The 14,042-nt window shown below is 47.3% G+C and overlaps 1 protein-coding gene across 1 annotated transcript in view; it reads left to right on the top strand.

Moving 5' to 3' along the window:
- LOC116983368 (probable phospholipid-transporting ATPase IM) overlaps positions 1 to 14,042 on the top strand; it is a 170,873-nt gene that overhangs the window by 43,726 nt on the left and 113,105 nt on the right. Inside the window, exon 11 of the mRNA XM_033037133.1 lies at positions 12,384 to 12,542. Coding sequence (XP_032893024.1) covers positions 12,384 to 12,542 — 159 coding nt within the window. The remainder of the gene's footprint in view (positions 1 to 12,383; positions 12,543 to 14,042) is intronic.

The following is a 14,042-nucleotide window of genomic DNA, read 5'->3' as shown; positions in this document are numbered from 1 at the left end:
AGCTGCGTCGCCTAAAAGCAAACTTATCGAATGGCCGCTCTGTCGAAACCCCACCTACCCGAAAGGCGGCATCGCCTACAAGCCAAAGTACCGACTGCCGCTCAACAGAAAGGTCCAATAACGGACTTGACGTTGTCGGGGGGCAGGACTTGTCAGCGATTGGTCCAGACCCCCGCGTCCATCACATCACTGTGAAGGCATGAACATTGTCACAAACCTCTGCTCCACCCGACCCGCAGCCCGCGGAGGGTGGCCGACGGAGAGTGGGGGCTGTACACCTTCGGCCGCTTTCAACTTGGTGCTTAGGTTCAGATTGCCCAGTCACCTATGGCTTGTGTGGGAAAATGAACCCACGCACCCGTCTCCCCGTTCTCTCTCCCCTCTTCTCTCTCTCCCCTCTTCTCTCTCCTCTCTCTCCCCTCTTCTCTCTCTCCTCCTCTCTCTCCACTCCTCTCGCTCCTTCTCTCACTTCCTCTCCTCTCCCCCCTCTCTCTCCCTTCTCTCTCCCTCCCTTCTCTCTCTCCCACTCCCTTCTCTCTTTCCCCTTCTCTCCCCCTTCTCTCTCTCCTCCATCTCCACCCGCAGGAGTGTCCCACAGTCACTGACCACGATGCACCGCCATCGGACCCCAACCCCCACATCAGGGTAATTCCCCTCCCTCTCTCTCCCTTCTCTCTCTCCCCTTCTCTACCCCTTTTCTCTGTCCTCCGTCTCCACCCATTCTTCAGTGCGTCTGAAAGGTCTCGACCCGAAACGCCACCCATTCCTTCTCTCCAGAGATGCTGCCTGTTTTGTGCGTGGGAATCACCCTGGTGTGGAGGTTGTGGTCCAATGGCGGTGCATCGCGGTCAGTGACTGTGGGACGCTCCCGCGGGTGGAGACAGAGGAGAGAGAGAAGAGGGAGAGAAGGGGAGAGAGAGAAGGGAGAGAGGGGGGAGGAGAGAAGGGGGAGAGAGAGAAGGGAGGGAGAGAGAAGGGAGAGAGAGGGGGGAGCGGAGAGGAAGAGAGAGGAGGAGAGAGAGAAGAGTGGAGAGAGGAGGAGAGAGAGGAGAGAGAAGAGGGGAGAGAGAGGAGGAGAGAGAAGGGAGAGAGGGGGAGAGAGAGAAGAGGGGAGAGAGAAAGGGGAGATGGGACGTGGGATTCATTTTCCCACACAAGCCATAGGTGACTGGGCAATCTGAACCCAAGCACCAAGTTGAAAGCGGCCGAAGGTGTATAGCCCCCACTCTCCCACGGCCACCCTCTGCGGGCTGCGGGTCGGGTGGAGCAGAGGTTTGGGACAATGTTCATGCCTTCACAGTGATTGGGACCAATCGCTGACAAGTCCCGCCCCCCGGCAACGTCAAGTCCGTTATTGGACTTTTCTGTTGAGCTGCAGTCGGCCCTTTGGCTTGTAGGCGACGCCGCCTTTCGGGTAGGTGGTGTTTCGACAGAGCGGCCATTCGGTAAGTTTGCTTTTAGGTGACGCAGCTTTTCGGTTTGTTGGCTTTTAGGCGTCCCTCCCTTTCGGTTAGTTTGCATTTAGGCGTCCCATCCTTTCGGTTAGTAGGCGTTTCGTCTTCGGACTCTTTCGGTTTATTGGCGCTTCGGCCTCGTTTCCATTCGGTTCTTTGGCTTCGACTTCTTTGCTTCGGCTTCTTGTCCGTCGGCGCCACGTCCGGGTACCGGTCTAGATACTACTTAATTTACAGCGCTCTGCTAAGTCGTCAAGTATGTTTTATTGTCATATGTCCCAGAATGGCTGTATGGAAGAAGCTGTTCCTGAACCTGGACGTTTCAGTTTTCAGGCTGCTGTACCTTCTTCCCGATGGCATGGATGAAATGAATGTGTGGCCAGGGTGGTGTGTGTCTCTGATTATGCTGGCTACCTTTTGGACGCAGCGACTCCGGTAAATCCCTTTGATGGTGGGGAGCCAGTGATGGACTGGGCAATGTTCACAACTTTTTACAGTCTTCTTTAAGACTTAGTAGAAGTTCAAGAGAATCCTCTCTGTCATACCAAATCTCCATTATCTTCTCAGGAAGTAGAGGCATTTATGTACTTTCTTTATAATTGTATCAGTGTGCTGGGTCCAGGAAAGATCTTCAGAAATATGCAGGCCCAGGAATTTGAAGTTTTTGACTCTGTCCACCTTCGTCCCGTTGATATATGCAGGATAGAGGGTCCTCATCCTTCCTCTTCCAAAGTCCACAATCAGTTCATTGGTCTTACTGACATTGAGATCCAGGTTGTTGTGCTGGCACCATTTGGTCAATCGTTTGATCTCACTTCTATACTCTGACTCATAACCATCTGTAATTCGTCCACAATGGTGGTGTCGTCGGCGAACTTGAAGACGGAGTTCGCACTGTGTACAGTCGTGAGTATAGAGTGAGTACAACAGGGGGCTGAGAACACAGCCTTGAGGCGCTCCCATACTGATTGTTATTGAGGAAGATGTCTTTCTGCCAATTCGAACAGACTGTGGTCTAATGTTGCGGAAGTTGAGGATCAAGTTGCAGATAGATGCCAGTTCCGTGAGCTTGGTAACCAGCTTCGAGAGGATGACGGTATTCAGTGCCGAGCTGTAGTCTATAAATCCTGATCCTGATGTATGTGTTTTTATTATCCAAGTGGGCCAGTGGAGATCCAATGAGATCGCATTCTCCGTTGACCCGTTGTGACGTAGGCAAAAGAGTGGGTCGAAGATCTTGTTTAGGTAGGAGTTGATATGCGCCATAATCAACCTATCAAAGCACTTCATCATCACAGACGTTAGTGCCACCGGTCGATTGTCATTGAGGCACGTCACCTTACTCTTTATGGGCACTGGTATTATTGATGCCCTCTTAAAGCAGGTGGGAAACTCAGACCTCAGTAATGAGAGGTTGAAAATGGCCACAAAAACTCCAGCCAGTTGGCATGCACAGGTGTTGAGAACACGACCAGGTATCCCATCAGGTCCAGACGCTTTCCAAGGGTCCTATCAAAGCGTGTCTGGAATTCATTGATGTCGTCTGGGAGTGATGCTTCGTTGTCGCTTAAGCTGCCCCCTGATTTGGCCTGCCACATGGCAGTTCTGTCTAACTCCTGCTCTCTGCACCAGGAACATCTGGCAGTGAAGTATCGTCCCTTCTACACTTTGATAGGACCCTCGGAAAGCGTCTGGACCTGATGGGATACCCGGTCGTGTTCTCAAAACCCGCGGTCAAGCCCTGCCACAGTTGCTGAACATCCGCCTCATCCTCCAGCTTCGAGCGAAAGTCCCTTTTGGCCTTTTTGATGGCCTTGTCTGGACCTCTTATACACCTCTGCTTCGCCAGATGTGAATGCCCTGGATCTGGTTCTCAGAAGAATGCGGATCTCCTGGTTCACCCAAGACTTCAGGTTAGCAAACACTCGGATGTTTTTTGTTGGAACACACATTTCCTTATGAAGTCTGTAACGACTATGGCATATTCATTCAAGTCCGTTGCCGAGTCCTTGAACATTGCCCAGTCTACTGACTCCAAGCAGTCCCGGAGTTGCTCCTCTGCCTCCCCTGCCCAGCTCTGTGCTGGGGATGCACTCTTCAATTGCTACCTATATGCAGGATGAAGCAGCACAGCACATTTCCCAAAGTGAGGTTGAAGGATGGAGCGTTAGACATTTCTGATGGTCATATAGCAGTGGTTAAGGGTGTTTAATCCTCTGGTGCTGCAGGAGACATGTTGGTGAAAGTTTGGGAATGATTGGCTTGCTTTGTTTTCAGGTTGGCTTTGTTGAAGTCCCCGACTATGATGGTAAAGGCTTCGGGGTACGCTGACTGGTGCTTGTTGACCACGGCGCGCAGCTCCTCCAGTGCTAGTTGGACGTCTGCCTGGGGTGGGATGTAGACCGCGGTCAGGATGAGGGAGATTAATTCTCTCGGGAGGTAGAAGGGGCGATCCTTCACTGCCAGATGTTCTTGGTGCGGAGAGCAGGAGTTAGACAGAACTGCCATGCCTGAGCACCACACAGTGTTGACCATGAGGCAGATTGGCTGGCCCCCACCTCTCTCTTTCCCCGATGCCTGGGTTCACTCCATACGATGGATGCAGAAAGCTTCAGGCTGGAAGGCAGTCTGGGGAGCTGGGGGTGAGCCATGTTTCTGTGAAACGGAGCTCAGAGCATTCCCTCAGCTCCCTTTGGTAAAGCAGTCTTGAGCTTATGTCCTCCACTTTATTTTTCAGCGACTGAACATTGGTTAGTAGGATGGTAGGGAGAGGGGGGTCATAGTCCCCTGCGCTTCAGCCTGACGTCGTCCTGCCCGCCGGCCACATTTCTGGACACAATGGAGGCCTCCCCGGTGTTTCCCGGTTCTGTACTTACTGTTCCTGCGATCCTCCGCGAGGTCGGGGATTTCCCAGTGATCGGAAATTCCCTTACTCCATTGCTGTTGGTAGATCGCAATAGCGCAAATGCGTTTAAATGCATTAGCAGCTTGTCAGTTACAGCACTGATTTCTGCTGTTTCTTTTATACAGGTAAGCTCAGAACTATATTTGATAATTTTCTGCTGTGCTGCTTGCAACATGTCACCACAGACAGGCATCATTTTGTTTGATGTGATTTGAAGTCTGTATTGAAAGAGAATAAATTGGTCCAACAAAAAATTCCAGCTAAATTTTGTTGAATAAATGGAACTGACTGCTGAACAAAGGTGCGGGTGGTAGCAAGATTAAAAGCAACAGGCATTACAGAGCATTGTGCTGTATAAAGCTAATCATAAATAAATAGAATTCTGAGCTCAATGAAATTAAAATTACATTACCTTATTATGGAAGAGTAAGAGTAAGGGTAGAGAAAAAAAATCCACAGAGACCCAAGCCAGAAGGAATACTGCTGCAATATGCTCAACGGGAGTATAAGAATATACAGTAAGTAGTATAAATATTTGAACATAAAGGAATAGGATACAGCCCAGAGGTCGTGTGGCAATTGTATTTTAGTGCAACAAGCATGAAGGAAGGAATCAAGTACACAGGACAAGATATTAAGAAGTCCCTTGTGCCAATAGGTGGGGAGCATTTCACGACATTCGTTGATTGAGTGGTAGACGCTCAACATCGGTGGGGGGCGGGGGGGGATACGTATATCTTGGCCTGAGTAACCTTCAGGACAGTTGGGCACAGGACACATCATCAGTAGTGTACCCTTGCATCACTGGGTGTTTCGGCCTTTTAACACTATACACCCTCCACAAGGGCGGCCCGCTGCAGGATGATCAGCCCTCAGCGCGTGTCCCGTGTCAAACCGTCCCAAAGATTCACCCTGACGTACTTGGGGCCCAGCATGGGTCTTTCCGCTTGAGCCAAATCCACCGGCTGCTTCTTTCAGCCGCCTCTGAGAATGATCTTATGGTCTTCCGCAGAGCCTGACCGTGGATTCCAAGCACCTTCAGCAGTCTGATGGTAGATGACGCAACAAATCCTCTGCATCCCACTTCAACTGGATAGACTTTGGTGTTCCAGCCACGCTGCGTTGCCTCTGCTGCAAGCTCTGCGTAGCGCAGCTTCATACGCTCATAGGCCTCCTCAACAGAGTTCTCCCATGGAACTGTGAGCTCTATGATGTAAGCAGTCTTCTGTGAAGGGGACCAGAACACCAAGTCTGGCCTGAGGTTGGTGGAAGCAATTTCAGGTGGAAAAATTAGTTGTCGGCCGATGTCCGCCAGCATCCTCCAGTCACGGGCCCTGCATAGGTTTCCTTCTTCTGATCTGGTGGAAGGATGTTTAGATGTTTTCTGTCCTTCTCGGAAAAAGGTTGTTGCCCTTGGGGGGGGGGGGGGGGGGGGTTGCTTGCTCTCGGAGGCAAGGAGTTGGTCGCACACCGCCTGTTCTCAATAATAATAATAATAATAATAATATATCTTTTATTGTCATTGCACGTCAGTGCGACGAGATTTAGTGTGCAGCTCCACTGATGTACAAGAAAGGTAAATAAATACAATACATAAATAAACAATTATGTTTATTGCCAGGCTGATGCCAGGCTTTTTAGTACCTGATTATGCCGTCACGTGTATCTCCCTTGCGTGAGGCTGGTCTTGCAGCCTACCATGATGTGTTTGAGGGTCGCTGGAGTTGGGCAGAGGGCACAGGTTGGATCCTCGCCGTACCACTGATGGAGGTTCTTTGGTGATGGAAGCACGTCATAAGTCGCTCTGATGATGAAGCTGATCTTGCTTGCTTCCATTTCCCATAGTTCTTTCCAGCTGATCTTCCTTCGCTCCACACCTTCCCACTGCATCCATTGCCCCTGTTTGGCAAGAGAGACCGCCTTTGCACTTCTTGCGGCCTCCTCCTGTCGCCGCACCTCCTCGACCACCAATGTCCTCCGCTCTGATGTTGTGGCCTTTCGCCAAGTTGGTTTACTTGTCGTAAGGCCAAAGCCTCCTCTTCCCTGCTGGACTTGCCCCACGATGTCTTTGTGCCTCAGGGCTGATGAAGCTTGCTGTACTGCATCAGATGGTGTCCACTTCCGGCCAGTTACTAGGGGCGGCGCAACAGCACTGATGTACAAAGCTAATCATAAATAAATAGAATTCTGAGCTCAATGAAATTGAAATCACATTACCTTATTATGGAAGAGTAAGAGTAAGGGTAGAGAAAAAAAATCCACAGAGACCCAAGCCAGAAGGAATACTGCTGCAATATGCTCAACGGGAGTATAAGAATATACAGTAAGTAGTATAAATATTTGAACATAAAGGAATAGGATACAGCCCAGAGGTCGTGTGGCAATTGTATTTTAGTGCAACAAGCATGAAAATCATGCTGTGTAAGAAAGAACTGCAGATGCTGGTTAAAATCAAAGGTTGACACAAATTGCTGGAGTAACTCAGCGGGTGAGGCAGCATCTCTGGAGAGAAGGAATGGGTGACATTTCGGGTCAAGGCCCTTCTTCAGACGATCCTGTGTCAGGGGACACAGATAGAATATAGGCGGAGACAGTAGGACTGGTGGGAGAACTGGTAAGGGGGAGGGGATGGAGAGAGGAAGCAAGGGTTATCTGAAGTTAGAGGTCAACGTTCATACCGCTGGGGTGTAAACTACCCAAGCGAAATATGTGATGCTGTTCCTCCAATTTGTGCTGCACTCCCTCAATAATAATAATGGCCTTTCTCAAATTAGGAGACTAAAATTGCACACAATACTCCAGGTGCGGTCTCACCAGGGCCCTGTACAACTGCAGTAGGACCTCCTTGCTCCTAAACTCAAATCCTCTCACAATGAAGGCCAACATGCCATTAGCTTTCTTCACTGCTTGCTGTACCTACATGCTTACTTTCAGTGACTAATGTATAAGCACACCCAGGTCTTGTTGCACATCCCCTTCCCCTAATCTGTCACCATTCAGATAATAATTTGTTTGCTGTTAATGCCACCAAAGTGGATAAGATCACATTTATCCACATTATACTGCATCTGCCATGCTATGGAATTTTCGCCCAACCTATTCAATTCACCCTGCACCCTCAAAGTATCCTCCTCGCAGCTCATACTGCCACCCAGCTTTGTGTCATCTGCAAACTTAGAGATGTTACCTTGTCAAAGGCTTTTTGAAAGTCCAGTTACACCACATCCACTGGCTCTCCTTATCCATTCTATTTGATACATCCTCAAATAATTCCATAAGATTAGTCAAGCATGACTTCCCGTTCATAAATCCATGCTGACTTTGACTGATCCCATCACTGCTTTCCAAATGTGCTGCTGTAACATCTTTAATAACCGACTCCTGCATCTTCCCCACTACCGATGTAAGGCTAACTGGTCTATAACTCCCTGTTTTCTCTCTCCTTTCTTAAAAAGTGGAGTTACATTGGTTACCCTCCAGTTCACAGGAGCTGATCCAGAGTCGAGAGATCATTGGAAAATTATCACCAATGCCTCCACGATTTCGAGGGCTACCTCCTTGAGTACTCCGGGATGCAGACCATCAGGCCCTGGGGATTTATCTGCGTTAAGTCCCAAGAGTTTACTTAACACCATTTTCTGACTAATGTGGATTCCCTTCAAATCCTCCCTCCCACTAGATCCTTGGTCCCCTAGTATTTCCGGGAGATTGTGTCTTCCTTAGTGAAGACAGAACCAAAGTACTCGTTTAACTGTTCTGCCATTTCCTTGTTTTCCATTATAAATTCACCTGTCTCTGACTGTAAGGGACCTACATTCGTCTTCACTAATCTTTTCTTTTTACATACCTAAAGAAACTTTTAGTCAGTTTTTATATTACCCGCAAGCTTTCTTTTTATTTTTTATTTTTTTATTTATTAGAAGTACAATAAGTTACAGTAGTACAAGCCACATATATCTTATTACATTTATTGTACCCCTTCATTTTTTAAGCTTTAAGGAAAGATAGAAATAAAGAAAGTAAATAAAGTGAGAAAGAGTTGTGTTAGTGTGAAAGAGTGATCAAAAAGAAAAACCCGTTAAACAAAGAGTTTCTTCTAACCCTAACCCATTAAACAAAGAGCAAGCTTTCTTTCCTTCTCTTTATTAATCCCTTTGTCCTCCTCTGTTGAGTTCTAAATTTCTCACAGTCTGCTTCTGTCCAATTTATATGTCTCTTCCTTGGATTTAACACTATCCCTGACTTCCCCCGTTAGCCACGGTTGAGCCGCCTTCCCAGTTTTATTTTTCTGCCAGACAGGGATGAACAATTTCTGGAGTTCATTCATGCGGTCTTTAAATCTTTGCCATTGCATCTCCACTGTCAACCCTTTAAGTATAATTTGCCAGTCTATCCTAGCCTATTCCCGTCTCATACCTTCAAAGTCTCCTTTATTCAAGTTCAGGACCCTAGTCTCTGAATTAACCATGCCACTCTCCATCCTAATGCAGAATTCCACCATATTATTGTCACTGTTTCCCAAGAGGCCTTGCTCAATAAGATTGCTAACAAGCTCTTAAATATCGCATCTGAATCAGTTTCCATCTGATTACACTCCTTGAGGATGTTCATCTATGTGATCAATAAATAAAACAACGAGATTGGGGACATTTCTATTCAACCTGTCAAAGGAATTTAGAGGGGGGGGGTGTTTAGAAATAGTCAATGAAGTAAACAAACATTGATACAAATACATCGATAGATGCTCCTGAACACATCATCAGTGATGTAACCTGGGGTCATTGGGTGTTTCGGGTCTTTCAACATCAGACACCCTCACCCAGGTGACCCAGCCGTGGTTGATCAGACCACGACTTGTGTTCAGGTGGCATTCGCTCCTCCCCATGGACCTCCTCTCCTGATCCAGAGCCATCTCGAGGCTTTCTCCGCTGCCTCTGTGGTGTTCTTGATGGCCCTTCTCCTCGCCACTCCGTTGATGCCCAGTGCACTCAAGGCTTTGTAGAGCGATTGCCCTGCAAAACCTCTGACACCAACCTCGATGGGCATACACCTTGCCTTCCAGCCCTGCTTGCGGCAGTCTATGACCAGCTCTTCATATTTGGCCATCTTCCTCTCGTGGGCCTCCTCCAGATGGTCCTCCCACGGCACTGTCAGTTCCAACAAGACGATGTTTTTGGTCGCCTCTGAGACCAGGAGGATGTCTGGCCTCAGGGTGGTCGTGGCAATGTGCTGTGGGAACTTCAGCTGTTTCACCAGGTCTACAGAAAGCTGCCAGTCCTGCGCAGTCACCAGGATTCCTGACAGATTCCTGGCTGCTGTGGTTCTTGGCAGCAGCACTCCGGACTTCACGAAGGTGATCATCTGGGTGGTGGGGCGTTCTCGTCTGCAGCTGCTGATTCCCATGCTGATGGCTTCTGCAATGGGTTTGAGAACCTGGTCGTGACGCCATGTGTACCGGCCCTGCCCAAGAGCCTTTGGGCAACAGCTCAGGATGTGCTCCAACGTCCCCTTGCCTGAGCATTGCGGGCAATCTGGAGATTCCGCTTTGCCCCAGATGATGAGGTTCGATGGGCTTGGCAGGACATCATACACTGCCTGGACCAGGAACTTGATACGCTGTGGTTCAGCCTGCCAGAGCTCAGTCCATGTGACTTTTCAGTCCATGGCCTGCTCCCACCTTGTCCAGGCTCCCTGCTGCCTCAATCCAACTGCTCTGGTACACCTCTCCTCCTCCACCATTGCCCTCACTTCCTCCTGGACCAGCCTGCGCCTCTCCTTCCCCTTGGCCTTGTCAAACTGGGGAGATGGGAAGATTCCCAGGCCTGCTCTTCCCCGAGTCACTGCTCCCACCAGGACTCTGGCGTATCCGGGACTCCGCTTGCAGCACGGCTTCGCCGGCTCTCCACTTCCTCCCAGTTTTCACCTCCACCCCTGCTTGAGCCACCTTGGGGTCGCTGGAGTCCCTGTACAGCATCACCTCTCTGGCCCGAGTCACCTTAAACTCCTCCTCCAGGGACTTCAGGGGCAGCTGGATCTTGATGTTATTTCCATAAAGGGCGATTCTGCTAAAGCTCCTGGGCAGTCCCAGCCACCTTCTGAGAAATCTGCTGACTTTCCTCTCCAATCTCTCTACGATGGATATTGGGACTTCGTAGACAAGCAGTTGCCAGAGTATCCTTGGCAGGATACCATGCTGGTAAATCCATGCCTTGAACTTGCCGGGAAGCCCCGACCGGTCCACTGCTCTCAACCAACTCTCCAGCTCCTGACAGGTTGCCTGGACAGATGCTGTATCCTTCAGGCTGATGTTAAACACCTTGCCAAGACTCTTCACTGGCCTTTCGGAGACAGTTGGGATTGGTGTCCTTTCGATGCTGAAGCGGAACATGTCCATGACTTTGCCCTTCTTCAGCACCAGTGACCTTGATTTTCCTGGCTTAAACCTCATCCTTGCCCATCCAATCAGTTTCTCCAACCCCTGCAGGATCCACCTGCCTCCTGGCACTGACTCAGTGGTGACAGTCAGGTCATCCATGAAGGCTCTGATTGGTGGTTGGCGCATTCCTGACTTGGTCCGAGGGCCCCGGCACTGGCTCAGCAGACTTGACGATCATGTTCATCGCCAAGGAAAAAAGGATCACAGAGATGGTACAGCCTGTGATGATCCCAACCTCCAGTCTGTGCCACTCTGTTGTTACTGACCCTGATGAGACTCTCATGCTGAACTGGTTGTAATAGTCCAGGATGAGATCTGCCACTTGGCCCGGCACATGATGCTTGACACCCCGGCACTCCAGATAAGCCTCCCTTTTGCACTGAGTTGTCAATGTAACCATTGTTGGAGAGGAAGTTGGTTAGCTGCCTCGCCACTATGCTGAAGAAAATCTTGCCTTCAACGCTTAGCAAGGAGATGATTCTGAACTGATCGATCTTCTTGGAATCTTCCTCCTTTGGGATCCAGACTCCTTCAGCGAATCGCCACTGCTGCGTCACTTTTCCTCTCCTCCAGATGACTTTCAGGATCTTCCACAGCCGTTTCAGTAACAAGGGGCAGTTCTTGTAGACCCTGTAGGGGACTCTGCTCGGGCCAGGGGCTCGGAATGAACAATTTCTGGAGTTCATTCATGCGGTCTTTAAAACTTTGCCATTGCATCTCCACTGTCAACCCTTTAAATATAATTTGCCAGTCTATCCTAGCCAATTCCCGTCTCATACCTTCAAAGTCTCCTTTATTCAAGTTCAGGACCCTAGTCTCTGAATTAACCATGCCACTCTCCATCTTCTGCAGTTTGAGGATGCTCCTCAAACTGCAGAGCATCTTGGACAATACAACTCATCCCCTCCATGACACACACTAGTCAACCTGAGGAGCACCTTCACAAACAGACTGGTTCCACCAAGATGAGGCACAGAATGCCACAGGAAATCGTTTTTCCCTGTGGCTATCAAACAGTACAACTCCTCAAACAGTAAACTGACTCCCCTTCCTGCCCCCTCCCACCCTTCGATCTTTGCTCATCCCCAATCCTGGATTTTCCACTCGTCACTTTAATTCCATGTTTCATGTATCTTGTGTTTTATGACTGTTGGCTGACCAATCTCCCTCCCGGTGTAAATAAAGTTCTATTGTATCGTGTCATAAAAGGACATTCAAAAAATATTGAACAATGCAGAACAAATATTGAACAATCTGGTGGCAGAGAGGTGAATATTAATAGGAATACCTAGCAAGCGGACTGGTTTGTCTTGGAATGTAATAGTATTGCCACTCCACTCATCCAAATGCATTTCCATTACATTGCTGACTTGAAGAGGCTTTAACTGGTCAAAATTCATGGGGCTTTGCATATATCTTGTTGTTGATATGGTAAGTTTCTAATCAATGTGGCCACCTAAATATTGCTGGTGGGAGTATATTGTGATCATTTTGTCCCTTTATTAGTCTAGCCGAAGAATATATTTTAATTGTAACAACGAAATTAATCGGCAAGCATATAATCATGTTACATCTTTACAAATTGTAGGTGAGGTTAAATGTGAACCACCCAACAACAGGTTGGACAAGTTTAGAGGATTGCTTACCTACAAGGAAAATACGTATTCTTTGGACAATGAAAAAATAATACTACGTGGCTGTACATTGAGGAATACAGATTGGTGTTATGGACTTGTTATTTTTGCAGGTAAGTGAAAAGCAAGACACTTCATAGCAATTACGAGCAGGATGGTATCTTCCAAAAAAGTCATTTGATTATATCATCAAATTTTATTATACTCTTTTAATTCTTTCGATTATTATACTCTTTAAATATGGTCCTTACATCTGTTAGGACACACATGCGTTTAATATTAACTTTCAAGAATGAAATATCTGTCTGAGCTTACATAGCAACAGTGTAAATGATGATTGACACAGTTACACATGGGGCTGTCAATGCCCTGTGTAAAAGCATAATCTGTAGCTTATTGTAAAGGTGAAATGCACTTGACATTTCTTGAACTGTGTCCACCAACCTATTTCTGTTGGCCAGGTATTTGAATTTTTCTGCTCCTTTGAAATAAAGTTATGACTTGATTTCACAAAATTAACATTTATGTCACCCTATTTCCCCTTGTCTAAGCACTTCCATACCTGAGGCCAGCGAATTCCTTGATGTGACCTTGCCACATCAACTCATTCTAAACGGGCATGGGAAGTTAATATATTCACCAAATAAATTGAAAAGTAGAAATAAAAAGAATCTGGTGTATTAGAAGAATAAAAAGTAATATTTGGCTGAAGAAGGGTTTCGACCTGAAAAATCACCCATTCCTTCTATCCAGCCTGTCCCGCTGAGTTACTACAGCATTTTGTGTCTATCTTCGATAAGAAACCAGCATCTGCTGTTCCTTCCACGAGGTAATATTTGGCTCCTGTGTTCATAGGATGAGATAGAATATAAAACAGAAAAGGATATTTGTGTTCGAAGGAACTGCAGATGCTGGTTCTCCCTGTTTCTCCCCAGAGTGCTGACAACCTTGTTTTATGATACATACCTGTGCTATCACTATAACAATCTAATTCTAACTCCATAACATTGTTTCTCAGCTCATCTACTAGTGAGACTTAATTTACACCAATGTACCACAAGACTCCCTGATGATCTTCCTTGTTTTTCTTCATAGTAAATTGTGGTCATTCTAACCTTTGCAGAATGCTCTTAGCCACAACTCATTTCCTACTGATTCAACCACCTTTCTTATACCAAAATGGCCCTTCAGGCTACTTATTTTCCTGAGGTCCAGATCAATGAACTGCATTGTGATGACTGCGGCATCAGTATTTTTTTTGTATTTTGCAGCTGAAGTTGGGATTCCCTTATCATGTGAGACTCAGATTTTTGATTTATGTATGTTACAATGCAGTGCCCACTTTTACTGCTGTTTGGAATTTTATTCAATTTGGTGCACTCAGATTGGACATTGGTAATGATACAATACATACGTTTTAAAATTATCATTTTCAGATCTCAATATTCCTGGATCTTTTTTTGCTTTTACCAAACAGGCTGGTGCAGAGAACCCTTCTTTCTATGTTTTGTCAAATCTTGATGTACTGGGCTAAAGATTATGCAAATGTATAATTAATTTTCAAGGTGGTCAAGAGAGAAGTTATTAAGGAGAGCAATTGGTGTTAACAAAAT

This window comes from Amblyraja radiata, chromosome 1 (genome assembly GCF_010909765.2).
Source record: "Amblyraja radiata isolate CabotCenter1 chromosome 1, sAmbRad1.1.pri, whole genome shotgun sequence".
In the NCBI taxonomy this organism is placed as follows: Eukaryota; Metazoa; Chordata; class Chondrichthyes; order Rajiformes; family Rajidae; genus Amblyraja; species Amblyraja radiata.
This window is presented reverse-complemented; position numbering and strand designations above follow the sequence as displayed.